The sequence below is a fragment of the Mycteria americana genome, chromosome 16 (genome assembly GCF_035582795.1).
Source record: "Mycteria americana isolate JAX WOST 10 ecotype Jacksonville Zoo and Gardens chromosome 16, USCA_MyAme_1.0, whole genome shotgun sequence".
In the NCBI taxonomy this organism is placed as follows: domain Eukaryota; kingdom Metazoa; phylum Chordata; class Aves; order Ciconiiformes; family Ciconiidae; genus Mycteria; species Mycteria americana.
Genome location: NC_134380.1, coordinates 6,512,026 through 6,531,175, shown reverse-complemented (window position 1 = coordinate 6,531,175; position 19,150 = coordinate 6,512,026). Strand labels below are relative to the sequence as shown.

The 19,150-nt window shown below is 44.0% G+C and overlaps 1 protein-coding gene across 12 annotated transcripts in view; it reads left to right on the top strand.

Moving 5' to 3' along the window:
* Positions 1-372: 372 nt before the first annotated feature.
* Positions 373-19,150, top strand: part of LLGL2 (LLGL scribble cell polarity complex component 2) — a 35,358-nt gene continuing 16,580 nt past the window's right edge. For 11 of the 12 annotated variants that reach the window (XM_075518512.1, XM_075518517.1, XM_075518515.1 and 8 more), the window contains exons 1-6: positions 1,447-1,574; positions 9,087-9,194; positions 15,562-15,659; positions 16,659-16,740; positions 17,978-18,093; positions 18,714-18,872. In XM_075518512.1, the coding sequence (XP_075374627.1) occupies positions 9,120-9,194; positions 15,562-15,659; positions 16,659-16,740; positions 17,978-18,093; positions 18,714-18,872 (530 nt within the window). In that variant the 5' untranslated portion in view covers positions 1,447-1,574; positions 9,087-9,119. Of the gene's footprint in view, positions 802-1,446; positions 1,575-9,086; positions 9,195-15,561; positions 15,660-16,658; positions 16,741-17,977; positions 18,094-18,713; positions 18,873-19,150 lie in introns of those variants that run through there. The other variant, XM_075518507.1, reaches the window with a different exon arrangement.

The window sequence follows — 19,150 nt, the reverse complement described above, 5'->3', positions numbered from 1 at the left end:
GGAGTCTGTACATCCACGTGCAATTCCTGTTGGCACACAACACCTTGCCATCTTCCTCCTGCGTGGTCAGAGGTATGGTAGCCCAAGGTGGCAGGGATCTGCCGCAAGCACTGCGCCTGGTCCTGTTTCATGCATGCACCCCTGTTATCAGATGCTGGAAGTCAGCAGGGCTGTGCTGAGGTGAGGGTCTGACAGCTCTTTCCACATGCCCTCCCCTTCCTCCTCTTCCCTCCTTCAAGAAGTGCTTTTGCTCTGAGAGTCCTCTTTAAATGCCGGGGTTGTTGGCAGCTCCAGTCTGTGCCATCAGCATTCTCCCAGACTGTTTTGCAGATTAAAGGCAGTGGGAAGAGAGTTTCTAAGAACAGGCGCAGCCTGAAGAGCTCCAGTCTGACCCACAAGGCTCACTTTTGTCCTGGAATTAGGTCAAACTCACTGCTGTTGATTTCGATCAGTCTCATCTGCTTATGCCAAGGTGGAATTGTATCGATGAACTCTACAAGAGCCACCCAGTGAGTTTCGCTGGGGCAGAGACTCCCTGATTCAGCACAAAACAATTACAGTTTAATAACCACTGCAGGGAGTATTGAGAAACTGTGGCTGCCTTGCTCAGCACCACAACATCTGACGGTGCCTTTACCAGGATGGGATTATGATGCAGACTGATACCACTGCTTCATTTTGGCCCGCCATGTGGATTGGCTGGATGTTGCAAGAAGATGACAGAAATGAGTATTTTATTTGAAAAACATCACTTTTGGAAGCTTGGCTGAAATGTTGACTGTTACTGGCCCCTTGTCAGAGGTAATTTCAAACTTTTGTATGGATGCAGAGAGGTTGGCAGACCTTGGCCTGTGGTTGCACTCCACATAACTACTGATTCCTCGCCCAGCTGTTGTTCCCTGCAGTAGGATGCGGGCTGTCTGTAGCCAAGCGGTGTAGCAAGATAGTGGCAGTTGTGTGGCTCTTTCCAACTAAGGCTTCAACTTTCTGTGAGCCAACTTTCTGTAAGGCTTCAACTTTCTCTGAAGCCTTTCCATGTCTTTCTTTTTTGCGGGAAGGTTGGCACCTTCCCTCGGCTTCGTGCTAAGTCCCTGCTCCTCGCGGGACTGGTGGACGAACAGAGCCGGGAGGAGGAGGCCTGACACAGCATGGGAGCAGGCTTTCCCGGCCCGCTACCCCGGCCTCGGCCGGTGTCCGGGTCTCCCCGGGGCCAGGGCGGGCGAGGCTGGGGGGGGGGGCGCGGGGCGTCCCGAAGCGCTCTCGCCGAGCCGGGCAGCGCGGCCGCCCATATGGCAGTGGCCGCTTTCTGATTGGCTCCGAGCGAGGGGAGTGCTGAATTATTCATGACCGCGCCGGAGGAAAGGGAGGAGAGGCTGCGGGTCGACTTAATTTGCATGCGGGGCCACGCCCCTGGAGGGCGGTTTGCATAAGTGGGGCCGCGGCCCGTGGGGGCGGTTTGCTTCTAGGCCCCGCCCTGCCGCACCCCTCCCAGAGGTGTCCGGGGAGGCCGCCGCCGCCGCGCAGGCGAGGGGGAGCGGAGCGAGGTCGGGGCTGCCCGGCTCCAGGCCCCGCAGGTGAGCGCGGCTCGCTGGGTCTCCGCGGGGGGTGCGGGACCGGGGTCGGCCTGGCGGGACAGGCTCCGGGGAGGGCGTCCTCGCGGGGGGTCCGGTCAGCGCGGCCCCGGCAGGGCTTGCTGTGGCGGGCCGGGACGGCACCCGACCCTGCCCGCTCCTCCTGGGCTTCTCAGCGCCCCGCGGGCTTGCTCCCGGAACCCCTCCGGTGGGGCTGGCAGGTGCTTCATCGGTCCCCCCACCCCCGGGGGGTCCACTTCGCCGGGTGCCCGGGCCCTCCGCGCTGCCCCGCTCCGGCGAGCCTGGCTGCCGGCGCCGGCCCGGACGCATTGGGGCTGTCCACACCTGAAGCCCCCGTGCCCCAGCGCACCCCGGCACACCGGCCTTCGCTCGCCCATAAAACTTCAAGCACTGGCGTTGAGGGGTTGGCTTTGTTCGGGGGTTTTGTTTGCTTTTTTTTTCCCTCCCTCCCTTACAAGTTTGATGTACTGTGTTCGTTCTGGCCGGAGCGTGTAGCTGAGGGGACCCGCACGGGAGCTTTACATCCTGGGATTTTCTCGCGGAGGTCGCGGCTGTGGCCGCTGGCTCCATAACTTCCTGGTTTAGCCCTCGGCGCGAGTGGGTCCGGGCCGGGGCCCTCCCGGGGTGCTGAGCCGCCTTGGGGGGCTGCTGGGAACGGCCCCGTGAGGGAAGCTCCAAGAGCCGCGGCCGCTCGGGAGCCGGCCCGGAGTGGCCCCTCGTCCTGCCATGGGAGATGTCCCTGCCTGCAGCCTGGCCCTGTAGGTCTCGATCTGCTACGACTGGCTCGAAGCAGATGTGATTAATAAGAATTGCAATGTTTCCTTTGGGACGCTCTGTTAGCATTTTCTTTTTTGTGTGTGTGTGTGTGTGTTTTTTTCCCTACAAATCCCTGCCCATATTAAAGATATCATGTTACTTTTTTTTTTTTTTCTTCCCCAAAGTTGTAAGAGCTTGATGGGTGAGGGAGCATGTTACTTCTAACAGACAGGGAGCAGGTGAAACAGGAAGGTGAAACAAGTTGTTTAGCCTTTGTCTCAGGTTGCCCTGCAGTTGTGGCATGGGAACAAGGTGGTTACTGACATCTCGTCTGCTGGAGGTGAGGCTTAACCTTGGCTTTGGAGAAAGTTTTGTGTGTTTATATTTAGCATCGTTAATGGTGTAGAGCAGTTGAAGTAGACTTCTGGGTCTGTGTTTCTGCAGTGTAGGGGCACAAAGCTTTACACTCGTGTGAGGATAGTGATAAGATAGGAAGACAGCTTCACTGAGACGATAAAAGTAAAAGTTGCCTGTTGTAATGTGTTATTCGATGGGGAATGTTGCTCTTTGTAGTCATCTGAGAGCACTTCAGTCAACTGGAATATCTTGCTTTACCATGTCCCAGGTGAAGCTGTATGCCCAAAGTAGCTGCCTGGTGATTTTAGCTTTGATTCGGGAAGCTGGCGCTTCTGGCAAGCGGAATGCAAAGCGGTGGTACGTCCCAAGGCTTCTCCGTGCATCCTGGCACGTTCCTTGTAAAGACAACCTGGCCCATGGAGGGGACAAGGATGATCTGTGCAAGCAATGAGCAGTCCCAAATCCTGCTCAGTGCTGCTTGTAGCTGCTTGAGGGGCTCCATTTAGTTTACAGCATTGAAAAGGAAGAAGAGTTCTCAAACATCTTTGAGGAACGTCTTTTATTTGGTTTTGAACAAATTGCATCTGCTGTAACTACTGACTAAAGAAAATTATTGGAGGAGTTAAACTAGTTGAGAGTTCTATATCTTCTAGTGGCTCTTTGGTACAGTAATATGATTATTACTAGGAATTGCTTATGGAAGAGGTGTGTTTTTTTCTTGGCTGACATAAAGGCTTGAGAGATGTTGAAGAGTAAGAGGTTTTAAACATATATAATGTAATGCAGTTAGTACATGGCAATAAAAGTATGTGATACTACTAGTAGCCTGATCTTTCTTTAAAATAGCTACCACGAGTCCCTCCTTTGATAAACTAAAAGTTTGATTTCTGTGCAGAAATTCTATAGAAACTCCAATTCTCATGTGAAAGTTTCTTCTAGCTGGATCTTTTTGTGTTGCTTTAAGAAGCAAATGCTTTTGTGGTTTACTCCATTGACCCACTATGTTTGGTGTACAATGTTGTTCCAAAGTTACAAGCTATTCTTCTATTTTAATCATGCTTCTTAGTAGGAATGTACAAAGAGTTTTGCATCATGTGCAATGATGTTCAGTGCAAAGACTTTGTTCTGCTGTAGTGTTTTGAAACTTCATGTTGTCATGCTCCCATGACAAGGAGAACACAATAGGAGTCATAATGACACACAAGGTTTGCACAATTAGTAAATTCATTCTGAGTGGGCAGTCCCTGGTAACTCCAAGCACAAAGCTGTGAAAGTACCTGAACTTGCCTGATTTGTATGATTGGTTCTCAATTATTTTCCAAGAGTTCTTGGGGAATCTATCTCTGATCTTTTAATTAATATTTTCTGTGTTTTGGGAGGGCAGCCACCTGCCCATAGTGTTGACACAGTCTGTTCAGTTGTTCACTTAACTGTCTCTCCAGGTTCACAAAAATAAATCCTTTTTCCAGGAGGATCTTTTGGTTTACCTCTCCGCTAGTGCCTCGCTACTGTATGCAAGGTACATCTGAACGTTCTCCTGTTTATAAAACTGCAAGTGCTGGGGGCTAGCAGTTGATCAGCAGTTGTGTTGTGTAAGGGAGATCTCTGCATGGTCTCATTAAACTATGAGATTAATGTTGTTAGAGCATCTTCCCGGTGAAGCCGGGAAAAGGGGGTGGTATCTTACACTTCCAAGCTTTCCACGTACTGCAACTGTTCCTTCCCTTGCTCTAGCTGTTCTCCTTGGCTTGTGCTTTCTTCTTGAGTATCTGTCTCAACAGTGTGTTACAGCTGAGTATGATTGTAAGAGGTGAACTTTACAGTGACAGCCCAGTTAAAGAACAGCTAGGGGTTGTTTCATAGATTTCAAGCTAAAAGTGTTTGTAAACTTGTCATTTCACAGCAAGTCATGTCTGTAATTTCACAGTGAGCCTGATGGCTCCTGTAATCAATAAGCTTGATAAGACTAGTATTTAAATGATGCTTTGATCATTTTTGTTGTTGTGAGATCATTGGTGCTAAGGAATAGCTTTTTCCTGCGCAATTGATCTGGCTTCTGTTCTGTTGCTGCTGACTGTTGGTAACAGGAACAAGGCAAACTTCTGGGTGCGGGAGGAAACCTAGTTCAGACAAGGCCACGGTGGTGACTGTTTGTTATAGGAGCACTAACTGCTTGTAGTTCAAACAAAGCTTGTTGATAAGGCCTCTTTTATTTTAGCGGGGTTGATAAACTATTATCAGATGCATAGGTAGAAGTTCTCCCTTTAAGGACCTGTAAGCAGGAAGGGGTGATGAGGAAGGAATGAAAAGGAGACCTAAAGCAAGGCAGGATTTAAGAGTTCTTGAGATACTTGATGGCATTTTGAAAAGAAGGCTGTTGGACCTTATCCCATTGAAAACATGTTCAGGTTGAGTAAAGGTTGCCTAGGAAGCACACAGATGGTACCTTGCAACTCTCCTACGTGAGCAAAATAAACTCATTATGGGTATGTTTTTGTTGTGGGGTTAACTTGGGACCATATCCACACTTAATACTGTCTACGTAGTAAAAACTTCTGACCTGGGCTTCCACATCTTGTAAGACTGGATTAACTTGTGTGATTGGGACTTACAACATTGCTTCTTTTATACTTTTGGTTGGAAATTCCAGTATCATGGGAGGACATAAGCAAAAATTGCAAAAAATTTCTACAAAGGGTAATTCCCCCCCAGCCCATGCCTAGTTAATGGAGAAAATCCAGAATGTCTCAGCAAGCTGTGCATAGGCATCAAGAAGCATTGCTGCATGCAAAAGCAATGAAGACAAAGCAAAATGCAGAGCTCTGATGGGATTGCTAACAGACAGCAGTGAGGTACAATTAATGCTTCTCCTAGGAAGAAGCATTTGGCCTTCTATTGAATATGGGTCTGTCGTGAGACGTGGCATGTGTACTTGCCATAAATCTCAACATCTAAGATGAATGGAGCTGAGCAAGGAAGCCAGAATGAAATCTGGTTTCAATGTTAACTGCTCTTTAGTCTGTGATTGGAAACAGGATCATCTTGCAACTCATGCTTTCGTTGCCTTTCTATATAAATAGCGAAGAGCTTTTGTTTTGTGGCTGGATCTAATCAAATGAGGTGCAAAAGGGTGCCTCATCATATTTAGCTAAGCATTCAGCTAACGAAGTGGCAGGAGGTTGATGTTCAGGGCACTCTGAGCTTTGCTGTCAGGTGTCCTTGTACAGAATATGAGCAAAATTGGGATTGACTCAGCCTATAAACAGCTGACCTCAATGCATCTTAGAAGAAGAGAATGTTGCACATAGTTTCTGGTAAAAGGCTCGTCTTTGAAAGCCTGAAGAATTGTCTCCCTGGAAATAAGAACATTAGATACATGCAGACCTGGCATGGCTTCAGAGGCTACTGGAGAATTCCTCTCTGGCTACTGGTAGCCACAACTGTTACCATATGGTTGTAAATGCTGACTGGCAGATAACTGCAGAGCACATGGGATTGGAGTTTTATGTAAGATACCGAAGGTGTGTGGGAGAGAAACTGGTCTGCTAATATGTAAATGTGCATCTGGAAGATAAGATTATACAGATTGTGGAATCTTTTTGTTTTTCTAGAATTGGAAAAGGCACTTGCTTATTGTACTAAAAAGAAAGTCATTCTTGTTGACAAGAGCCTTGTAAACTTGTAATAATAATTCTGCTTGGACAACCTGTGCTACAGTGGATGCCATTCTCTTTGCTGTTCCTTCTTTGCCTCTGCTCAAAACTGCTTTTCCTCTCATGTCCTCCCATACTGTGACGCTCAGGAATTCTTTGGTCAGGCATGAAACCCTCATACAAGTCAATGAGAGATGACTTTCGTAGCATGCCTTCTCTGATCGTAATGGGCACATCAGCTTGCCAGGATGATGTTTCTTCAAGTGAGTTACTGCTTGATTCTGAACTACTATGCTCCTTAGCCAGTTGAGCAAGTTGTTGTGGGCTGGAGTGTGAATGCTAGATCTCTTGCATAAGCAGGTTAAAACAACATGCTTCTAGATGCAATTAATATTTCAGGACAAAACATTCTAGCAGGTGTTAAATATAAAGTTGTGTCTCTCTCAAATCAAGCCCACTCTTCTTTTTTCTTTGCTCTTAACAGTGAGTTTGTCTCTGCTGTCACAGCTGAGGAGGTCTCTTTTCTAAAGTGGGGAGGATAATTAGTAGAGTTTCTCTGTGGGTTTGCCTAGTTTAACAGGTCCAGGATATTGATTGACAGTGGGAAAGGGTGCGTCTTTTTGGCACTTTCCTTTCCTTGTCTGGCTAAGGGCAAACTGTGTGTTATACATGGGTGTGATATGCTCTCCTTGCATAGCACAGCAGCTTGTCACTGCTCTGTAGCTTTTGCTAACTTAGAGTAAATATAGCCTTGTGTAAATATGTCCATCTTTCAGGAATGTCTGGTAAAAGAAGACTTATGATCTGATACGGTTTTTGAAATTTTAGTTGAGGTACCTAAATCATTGTAGAAGGATATACTTTCCAAGTAAACTACACTTTTATTCTTCCTCTCTTTTTTGGGGTCCCCTGCTATATGTGTTTCTGTGCATATTCTTCACCCCTGCACGTGCTGATGGCATGGTTCACGAACACAGATGCCTGTAGCTGCCTGCTCAGAGCCACTTTCCTCCATGGTGAGTGGAGATGCTAGTGATTCTAGGTGGGGACTAACTGACTCAGGCTCTGGGTGCTGATGTGATCTTCTGGTCCTCTGAACCAGGACTGCATTGCAGTCCTCTTAGTGAGCTCCGGACAGTGGCCGGAGATTTTGGAGTGTGAGCAGGAAAGGTAAAAGGGGAGTAATGCATCAAAGGGATACAAGTTCTAGCTTAGGGATTTTCTAAAGGGACTTGTCAAAATATGAATATGGAGTATCCTATTTATAATACCATTTTCTTTTCTTGGTCCTTCACAGCTGGTGAGGCCTTGCTAGAAACCATTTGAAAAACAACTCAAGCTCCTCAGAAATTGCTCTCTGATTTAAGTCATTAACCAAAGACCATCGTTATTGGCAGGAGTGCACAGATAGCCACTTTGTTTGCCAGCTCTGCTACTCCCATCTGTCCAGATAGACTAAGAAAGCTCTATTCCCGTAGTCACCATCCAGCCCCACAGTCTGAACAAGGGCCCAAGGCCCTCTGTTCACTTGACAGTCCCTTTGGTGCTCCTGGTCCCTCTCTTCCGCTTGTGACACTAGCCTTCTCCCCCCTGCTCCCCACCTTGCTGTACATGTGTATGTACCTCTTCTGATGATGGGTACTATAGAATATCTATGCTGATTCTTCATTGCACCTCAGAATTTCTGGCCCCCACTGTGCATGTGTGTTGTGTACAGAGTAGCTGGTAAATTGCTATAATTTCCTGTCCAACAAATTAAAATAAAATACTGACTGGAGCATCCAGTAGCTGCTATGAACAGCTGAGCTGTCTGTACGCTGGAAACTGGAGCTTGTGAAAGATGGCCAGGGCAGGCAGGAGGGCTTATGCCAAGGTAAGTTCTCAGGATGCAATTCAAACCTTTGCTCTTGAGTTGGCAGAGTTTTACTTGCCACTTAGCACCTCTGCAGAGGGGAGATGTGACAAAGAATCTCTTGAGCTGTACAGAATATGAGGCTGTAGCCTGGTATCTGCAGTGTGATTGCCAGGTTGCAAGTCAGGTCTAATTTGTGCTGCTTGGATCCTCTTGGTACTGTGAGACACACAAGGCAGTGAGATAAACTGAAAGGCTTGTGCTTCTAGCTGCACATTGAACTGCAGGTGCAAGATTTCCTTCCCCTACCCCCACCTTGAGCAGGGAGTTAGGCTTGATAATTTACAAAAGCAAGTTAATAATTAATGTGCTACCCTGCAGGCAGCACAGCGTCCTTTCTGCTGTACCCATGGAGTGAGCTGAAAATGTGATTCTCTCTCTTTTAGCTCAATAGCTGGAGGGTTACCTGGGGTGAAAACTGATACTAGTCAATAATGCCTCTGAGCCTGCGAGTTAGCCTTTAGATTGGGTTTGTCTAAATGTTTATGCAAATGCTGCAGTTTTGCTTGCCTCTTTGGAAAGGTCAACTGAAGTGATCGCAAAAAGGCCAAGTGTAAAAAACTTTTCTGAAATCCTCTTAGCTTATCTGTACTGGTTTGCTCTAGCAGTGTGAAAATGGTATTGTGTAAGTCCTGCACCAGAGATGCCACTCTGTGGTGGTATCAGGTTTTAGTTACTCAATAATGATGTTGTCTCGTTCTGCTCTGGCTGATTTGCGTTACCTGCTAAACCAAAATAAATAACCTACTTCTGCTTGCTTCTCTTCTCGGGCTGCTTTTGTTTATATGGCTTTGGCTTTTTTTTTTTTCCTGTTAGGTTTTTTGATGCCAAGGTACTACAGCGAGGAAAATGAGAAGGTTCTTAAGACCCGGACATGATCCTGTGAGAGAGAGGCTTAAACGCGACCTTTTCCAGTTTAACAAGGTACAGTGCTTTCCTCAAACTTCAAGGCATATGTGTGTGAGGCAAATCTATCCTGAGCCACTGCACAGTGTAAAGGGAAGGAAAAACTACTTGAGTGTGGGTGGAAAAGTTAAATTTAGGAGAGGTGGCTTGTTCTCTTTTTCAGTTCTGCCCTTCTTTCCCCAATGTGCCTGACTAGTTTTCTTTAAGCTCACGAGCATGTTCTCAATTCTGGCTTTCGTTTTCAAGAAAAAGGATATTGTCACACTGTTGAGTGGCACTTGCTGAAAGAAGAGATCTTCGCAGCAGCTTTTATATACTCTGAGTGTTCTGTAGTTTGTCCTGCTATGTGTTGTGACTACTTATGTTATAGGTAATCTTTGCAATACCACTGTGAAAGTAAACATTTTTCTAAAGATACACAGTAAGACACAGCTTATGATGCAACTGAAGCCAGAGTACTTTGTCCGTGATTATACTTTGGGTTTATAAGTATAGCTCTGTTTTTTTAAATGTGAATTTCAGAGTCTGTGGTAGAAATGGGGTAGCACCTAGGGAGCACAGTGGTCATTAATAATGAACTCGCTATTATCTTAGTCTGAATCTAGTTTTTTTCCTTCCCTCTGTGAAGAGGAAATGGCAATGGCTGTGCTATCTATCCAATGCTCTGGGCATTTTCTTTTGAGCCCTGGCCAGGAACACAGGGCTTTCATCTTTGTAAATGCCTAGTATTAATTCATTGCTAGGCTAATGGCTACTTACAAACACCTTCATTGGGTATCAGAAATATATTTGTAGGTTTTGTATGTCCAAGGTTTAAATGGAATTTTGCTGAAGAGTATAATGGATAAATGAAGTCAGCCTAGGAAATAAGCTCCTTGATTCATTAAAATCCTAGTGTAGATATATACTTAAAGTGGAACTTTGGATATTTGAGATGAATGATGTAATGTAATTTGGTACTAACCCGCACCATTTCCATGCATACCTCCCTGCTATTGGGGAGACAAAAGGAACTCAAGAGTGCTTCAGACCTATTTTCTGCTTGCTATCACGAGGAAACGCTAGTGCAGATGCAGTAAAAATTTCAGTAAATGAAGACCAGGATTGAGTTGCTTGCACTTAGCTGAATGCAATGTCAGCTTCAGAAGACATCCCAGGGATGGGTCAGAAGTGCTTATAAGTGTATAAAATTGTATACGCCTTGGAAAAACCTTTGCAGGGATGTTTCTTCCTTGAATGTGCCTTTCTCTTAGGAAAAGGTTTGGTCAAACTCTCTTATGAGAATGTTTGGCCAGAGACAGGCTAATTTGGATGATGCAAAACAGGGTTGAAAGAACTAGCTTTTGCAGCAGAGGGAAACTTCCAAATATATTAGAAGTTGGCATCAGGATTTGTGACTCCATTTGATTCAGTCCTGAAGGTAAATATTGCATCTTGTTTCTAGAGAGGTGACTACTTTGGACACTTCCTAATGGTTTACTCTCATTAACAACTTGGTAATTAAAGGCCTTGCAAAATGCATTTGCACTTGTAAGCCACAGTAACTTGTTCTTTTCTAACAAGAATCGGAAAGGGAATGAACATTATACCATTACATTATACCAGCATCTTTTACACTATACTTTTTTCTTGCATAAAGTTTTCTTTTTCCAAGTCTTGTGCGTCCCATTGCAGTATTTCCAGAGATAATGGATCATTTGAAAGCCTCTACCCTTTGATACAATAAACATCTACTCACACCTAGGTAGACTGAGAAGATCTGGGAAAGTCAGACCTTAATTCTGTCCTGTTGAAAGTTGTGGCTTCAAGGAGCCAAGAAACATAGTACTTTCTGTGCCAAGACTGTCCTTGTCTAATGTGCTAGTAAAGCAAGCACATTAGTGCTGGTAAGCAAGTTTTTAAACACTTGTTATTTGAGGTCTTTGAAACACTTCTGGTTGCGAACCTGCTTGGGAAATATTTCGTGGGACTATAAAGTTGCTGGTCAGAGAAACTGCATGGTGTATTCGCACCTCTTCATTGTGTGATGCTGGTAGCAACTAAATGGAAGGTCTGCACCTTAAAAGTGCTGGGGATTCCTGCCCTCATTTTATTGTTTACACTGAAGTTGAATATGAATGCATGATGCCACACAAGTTTAGTGTTAATGTAGTGGAATGTATTTGGCCATGCTGACCTAGTAATGGACTTAAATTAAAAAAGTCTTTTTAATTGGTGGTGGATTTTTTTTGTTTGTTTACTCCCTCAAGTATAAATAGGTTGTGATCTTTTTACTGTTTCCCTCTTGCATTTCTGTTCCAGATAAAGAGGTGGTCCAGATGGTTTTAGAGGACTGATTGACCACTGAGCTAGCTCTTCAAACTGTGCTCAAACTTGTGTTTGTTTCAAAAAACACCTTCCTAAATTCTGCTAGTCACTTAGCTTTGCGTATCTGTTTCTCTGTATGAGTAAGAACTTCCCATACTTGTGTGTACCTGTTGCAAGAATCTGTTTTTAGCTCAGTGGATAGAATGAAGGATAAGGTATGTGAACTTGGCAGTCTACTTCTTTAAGTTTATCCTGCTTTTGGAAGTAGTATTTGGATGCCTTTGGCTCAGTCCAAGCCCTGCAGAACAAACGTGTTCAGGCTGGCATTGTCAGACTAGATGATGGGTAACACACAGGTGAACCAGCCTGTCTTACAGCTGAATGTTACCAAACTGGGAGCATTGCATTTAATTTATGGCTTTGTGTTTTTTCCCCTCTTTTTCAGTCTTCCTAACCCTTTGCTAATGGGCATGATGGATAGCTTACCTTAAATCTGAATTAGTGTCTATGCAAAGTAGATTTAACACATACAGGCTTCATTGTTTCTTCAAAAGACATATTAACAAACGTACAGGGTTTGTATTGCCTGTGGTTGGGTTTGTCTCTGCTTTGTCATAAAACAATCTCAGAGGAGAAGCGGAGAGAAATGAAAGAAGGAAGACAGCACTGAATTTCATCTGCACAGCTTTAGTGTGGGCTGGGAACAACTGTTAAGTTTGGCCGCGTTTTTCCTGCAGTAAATATGACTGACATGAAGCATTTCTGTTAGTTAATGCTGCTGACATCAGGCTTACTTTTACTGAGTCTGACAAATCTGTGGTCTGAGGAAAATGAAAATGAAAGCTCCTACCTTTCCTCAAAGAAACAAAGGCCCTTTTGAGAAGGAGGGCACATTGTGGGCACTGCAGTTTCTTGTTTCAGCTCTGCTGAAAGGCTCCATTGTAACCTCTCTTGCCTTCTGCCCCCCTCGCTCCCCCCTCCTGGGTTTACCTGCTGAGCAGGTGAAAGGATTGGCTGATGAAAGCTGCCGGAGAGAGGGGAGAAAAGGAGGCCAGCCGACTTGATGTGATTTAGCAACTGGGTGTAAATAAGTACAAGAAAAAGATCTGGGTAATCAGTACAGTGAATGTGAATGCCTGGCCCTGGTGGTGTCAAATACATCCAAAAAGCCACCCTTGCCTGGCTGTGGAAACATATGAATGACATAGGAGGGAGTTATCTTCTTTATGGGCATCTTGGTTAAAGATTCAAAGCTATCAGAAACCATTACTACATGTACTTTACTGCATAAGCAGTTGTGTAACGTGCTGCTGTTGTTACTGATACTCTCTTCTTGTGCTTCTGCATGTGGTACTATTTTCTACAGTGGCCTTCTACTACTAACAGTTTACTCCTGGATGTAATAGTTACTGTAGCTTTTGCAAATTTGTCTATGGGATGGGGGGGTACTTAAAATTTTCTATTGAAGGAAAACCTGAAGAAAAATTTGCCCTCCTATTATTGTTACTGAATGGTACACACTCAGTTATGCAGTTCATAGGTCTCTTACTTGAAAATTAAAGCTTTTATTGACTTGTCTAATGTATTTACAAATGAACACATCAAAGCCAAGATATCATTAGGCCAATATCAAGGCTAGTATTGACAGCTTCCTAACAGGCAGTACAGTATTGTATAAGTCATGGTTTTCTATTGTTAGAATTATGGCTAAAGCCTTATCTTCTGGGCTGGAAGAAATAGAATAAACACAGTTTCTAATTGAAGTTTCATTGAAAATGGCATCTAGTTGTGCTGATGACATGACAGTGCAGTGACTGTGAACAAGTTGAAACTAAAACAGTGGAATTACACTGGTGTCTCCCTAACAAGTTCCTCACTCTGTTTTGGGGGAGAGTGGAATGGTGTCTATTGCCCATGGTACACCTGATTCAACTAAATGTCTGATTTGTTGTTAAGATAACATGTTATCTTGAGTCGTCTTCCCAGAATTGTATACCATGGCTTCATACTCCCACAACTTTGACAACTAGGAAGCTTTTCTGTGTTGTCTCAGTAGCCATCATGGCACAGAGAAATTCCTCTTTGCCTGTGCTGTATTAGAAAACCACCCTGTTTTAATTCTGAGCCTATAGATAGTTCCTAATTTCATACAGTCTCCTCTAGGAAGTTTTATATGTGCAGCTAAGCAAAGGTTGGTTAGCAACAACTTCAAGGCTGACATTAAAAAGATTGACTTCTCAAAATTTGTTTTTAATAATACAAACTTAACACTTAAATTACCTTCTTAGAATATAAATAAGGCTGGAGATTAAGTTGTCATAAAGGGAAATAAACTCAGTGGTCTTAAAGCCAGTAGTACTAATCTTAATTTACTACATACAAAAGGTTAAAAATTAGTAACTACTCCTTTGCCCAGTCTTATGAGTTGGCAAGCAGAAAATTGGGAAATACTCCAGTATTTCCAATTTTCTGTCATCTGAAATGGCTCATGTTCCCCTAATGGGACCTTAGGCTGGGGTAACTGATGATTTAGAGGAAGGAGGTCTATTTTTACAATTTAGGAATTGTGATCAAACGGCTAAAACTGAAGCAATTTGGCAGACTGTGGAGTTAGCCACATCCTCCTATGCCTGTGTCTTTCAGCAGGAGCAGTAAAAGGGCATTAAACTACTTTGTAGCAGCTGGGAGCACGTCAGGCTAATGGCATGACCACAGAAATGAAACCGGCTTTATTTGATTCTCCTGCAAGGGATTAAGTTGGGAAATCACTATGCAGGAAATAAAGTCCAGGTGTTACTTTTAGGTTGAATAAACCATAAAGCCAAGTGATGTGGTAGCTCTGTCTCAAAGACATGATGGAAATGAGGATGGGAGTGAGGTGCAAGTGCTTACTTCTGTAGATGGAGGGTTCTCTGCTTATTCAATTTTTTTTTTTCTTTGTATGAGTGGTCCTCAGGCTGTTTTGTAACAAATTCCTATTCTGTAGCTGACCAGCTTGCCTTAGAAGAACATATTTTCCAGAAGCTGGGACTGTAACGATAACAGTGTTTTCCAGGAAGTAGCTCTATTAATCTTTGGGCACACAAATCCCTCTTTACATGGCTATATGTTGTTGAACACTCATGCATACTTGTTTTGTCTAAACAATGATAATAGCTGTACATTAGCACTTCTAAAAACTTGACTGAGCTATTTTACAAGCAGCTTGGTTGCATCCTGTAAATATGGCAGAATATTATTTCATAGCGTGTAAATGCATCAGGCGTGCTAAGTGTGGTGTGTACAACATGCTCCAAGTCTTCCTCTTGGTGCAGTGTAAATTGTACTTTAGGGAAGCCACTAAGGCCAAGCAACATACTGCTCCCCATGATAGTGACTGACATCTTTTTATTACCAAATGGCTTTGAATTAGTCTGAGGTGGCCTAGCAGGCTCATGCTGTCATTAAATTCCAGTGTTCCTTGTGTTACCTCTGGAAAATGGATATCAGTTACGTTAGTTTTCCTGACTGCCCCATAGGAAATCTGTTTAGTTTTCTTGATGAACATTGATGTTCACTCAATAGTTCTTCATAGCTTTGCACCATTTCTTGATGTCAGTCAACAGGAGGAGGTCGTGAAGGCTGAGCTGTTGTGGAATCTGGCAGATAAAGCTGACCTTACAATACGCAGTATTTGTGTCAGACTTCCAAATTGTGCTGAGCAGTTGGTTTATAGAAGTAAAGTTGATGTGGAGTGATGGAGTGTATTGTGGTGTCTGAGTAAGCTGTGCTTATGCAGAGTTATTTATAATCTTAACATAAAGAGCTGATTGGGTTGCTGTTTTCAGAATATTTCTCTTTCATTTCTGTTACACTTCTGCATATCCTGGCTGTGGAGCCAGGGGTTCTTGGAATAGATTCATCCTTAGGCTATTGTTCAGCAAATCTAACCTGTGTTTGAACACTTTTCAACAGAAAAAGCTGCCATTAAGTGCTGTATTTCAGAGTGCCATGCCATATTTAACTTCTGTATTTTACTGGTATACAACAATGCCTATGAAACATGCTGTTAATCATGATTTTTCTTTCTCTCTACCAGACTGTGGAACATGGATTTCCCCATCAACCCAGTGCACTGGGCTATAGCCCATTTCTCCGCCTTATGGCCATTGGAACGCGATCGGGAGCCATCAAACTGTATTCTTTTGAACAACTTTGGCTAGATTTCTCTGACCGCATCAGAATGTGCAACTTTGAAGACACTGTAAAAAGCTACACTAAGTATAAATTTGCAAGCAAGGGTTACTGGAACATTGGAACAGTTTGCCTAGGTTTGAAGTGATTTTGGTCTGATCGGGATGGGATTATCTTGCCAAGGGCTGAACTATAGCTCAAACAGAAGCTGAACTGGTGCAGATATTACACAAGACTCTTTGCTCCTGCTGTGCAGAAGGTCAGACTAGATCTGGCCTAAGTTTAGCAATCATTCATGTTGTAAATTCCAGGGCTGTTTAAATATTTGGGGCAGGGTTCCTTTTTTTTGTTGTTTTTAAAGCAATTCTATTTCAAAGGTTAAAACTGAAGTCAGAAACGCTTTCAGCTTCCCGAGTTTTTGACCATCCAGGTAGTAAAGACCTAAACATTGAAGGTAGTGACTTTTTTTTTTGCTAATGTTGTCCCGTCCAATTTTTGTGTATATGCAAGGCACTGAGGTGATTCCCATGGCACAGTACCAGCTAGGCAAGCTGTAAAACAGGCATATCACTCAGCCCAGAAAGGAAAAGTTGGTGCTCTCTCTGCCTGCTTAATCATTCATTCCTGGTGTTGTTTGTGTTCAGAGGCTGGACTCCACATGCAGGCGGTAGCCATCTGTCTCTTGGTTACAAATTAGTTAAGCAGGATTGTAGTGTCTGGGAAACCACTAAACATCTCTGAGAAAAACCAGGGTCCAGGCACCTCTTCTGCATATGCTCAAAGGATGAAGTAAACTTCCATGTTCTCCTGTAGTGTGCATAACCTGCCACAAGCATATAAAATCAAAGTAGATTTGCATTGGTTCTTTTCAGTCCAGATAACTAACAGTAAAACATGGTTTCAAACTAATCCCTTTTCATCTTGCTTGCTAGCAAGCTTCTTATCAATTAATTCTAGCTGTGGGTCATCTTAAATACTGTAGATCCTCAACAAACTCTTCAGATATGGTGCTCCTGGGGTGGAGTTCATGGGTTTACATGAAGAAAACAATACTGTAATGCAGATTCACTTTATACCTGATCAGGTAAGTGTATTTTCAGTACCTCTGCGACTTATGCAGACCTCTCTTAAACAGGTGTTGAGTTTGTTCCATGCAACTGGGCTCCTATTACCAAGTATATTCAAATGCTGCTTGGTCAGGAATACTTATCCCACTGTATTTTGTGCTCTCAGCAGCACTTGTTGCTGTGGAGATGCTTGGTAAAACTTGAGAGCAGCTTTATTGTTCGTAACTGTTAGTCATTTATCTCAAGCAACATATTGGGAATGGTAATAAGGCCAGAATAGTTCAGGCAATCTGCTGCAGAAGCAAGAACTTCCTTCTTTCAATAGGACTGGGTGGTCTTTCTTCTGCAGAACAGATAGAACAGTAGCTGCTGCTGAACTGATTTGATTATTTTCAGGAGTTCAAAACAGGACTGCTAACCTTGCCTGGTGTTAAGCTTGTTGCCTTTGTGTTCTGGGGTATTGAATCTTGCTCTTGGGGATTGCCACAAACTAAAAATAGGAAGGCAGAATTTTCCAAATGTCTGGTGGTTGTCTAACTGCTTTCCCTTCCCTTGACTGGCAGACTGATATCTTGGCCACATACTTTGCTGCCTGATGCCCCCAGTGTAGAATGAATGCCCTCTTTATGACAGGGACTTAATTCTTGGGGCAGTTTTGGGTGACTGTTTGCTTAACTAATGGTATAAGCTGAAACTCCCGTGGGGAGTGTTGCACCAGGTGTGGCTTCAGCAGGTAAAATGCTTCAATTTGAACATACAGCCAGCATGTATGGGCTCATAAAAGGACTCTGACACAACCCTCCAGAATGAGGTTGGACGCGAAGAATGCAAGGAGTGTGGTGTAGTAGACTGTATCAGCCCCACCCAAAGCTGGGGTGTGTTGCAGTAAACCATGCTGAGCGAGAAGGTGGTGAGCTAACAGCCTGCAGCTGCCTGGCTGAGCTTTACAGCATAGGCTGATCTTTTTCAAGAGCCTAAATCCTTGTCATCCCCCTCAGTGATAACCTGTGCCTTTGTCCTGTATAAGAGGGTTTTCAGCCTTTAGGCTACTTCTTGTCTCACCCCAACCCCCAAATCCCTTGCTGTTAGCTAACAGCATTGCTGCATTATATACCCACCGCTATAAAGAGCTGTGGCTGGCTCCTCAGTCCTGTTTTAGCAGAGAATTAAGAACAGCAGCAACTTTATTGCTAGATTTACTGTGTTATATTTAATATTGTGATTCTGGAAAAAACATATTGTGTGGTGTTGTAGTGCCAGCTGGTGACATTGCTAGATGATAACAGCTTGCATCTCTGGAGTCTGAAGCAGCACAGTGGAGCATCTGAGCTGCGGGAGGAGCACCGCTTCACCTTGAAAGGGCCACCTGGGTAATCTGCAAGAGTGTTTTTGAGCTAGTTTGAGGATAAGCAAGCAAGTAAGAAAATTCTGCTATTGTTCTAGCTAGAGCTTGTCCTGTTCTTACAGACTCTCTCTCCTGTGAATCCATTAAAGGGGCATCCATGGAAACCAAACAGGAGTTGGCTAGGGCCCGGGAGACCACCTTTTAAGAGTGTTGTACCAATGTAAAGGGTGACATCTTTTTTTAACATTGTGCATCCACTTCTGTGTGTACAGGAGCTGTAAATCTTAAGGTTAAGTAAATCTAAGCATCCCTTAAGCGGAGTTTAAAATACTGCTATGGTTTTAGTTTCACTTGATCTTGCCAGTTTTGGGTGAGCTATTTTTAGCTCCTTTGGGGACACTTAAGAGAGCCTTCTGTAAAAAGGCATCTGGGTCTTCGTCCACACACTTGTCAAATTATGTCTTTTGACATAATTTATCGTAAAGCTAGTGTTTTCCCCCTTCAGAAAAATAATGCCTGGCTCAAAATCTCTGCCTATAAAACAAATGACACTTGTAAATGTCCTTGTTGAGTTGTTCGTTCTCTCAAGTTCAGTAACAGTAGTCTTCTTGCATGCAGTTGATGAGAATCTCTTTGCATCCCCAGGTCTCCGCCGAGTGCCACGCAGATAACAGCTGTCCTTCCCTATTCCTCACGGGAAGTCCTGTATCTTGGCACAGAGAGTGGCAACATCTTTGTAGTGGAGCTTCCATCATTTAGAGTGCTAGAGGACAGGACCATAACCTCTGAGGCTGTGCTGCAGCGGTGAGTGAGCAAACAGGCACTGCTGTGTAGAGATGGAATCTCATTAGCAGGCATATGCTTTGTTAAAATGTCACCCTAGATTATGTATTGGGGCCTCAATGTTGTGTTAAGTGTTGTCCAAATCTGCATGACTCCTGTGAAAGTAACTTTTGGTCCTGGTATGTGTTAAGTAACAGTTTCTGTCCTGGTCAACCCAGTGCTGTCACCGTGGAGTTATAGCACATAGGCAGAACTATACAGGAGACACTTGGAGTAAATATGCAAACCTTGTGCCCTGT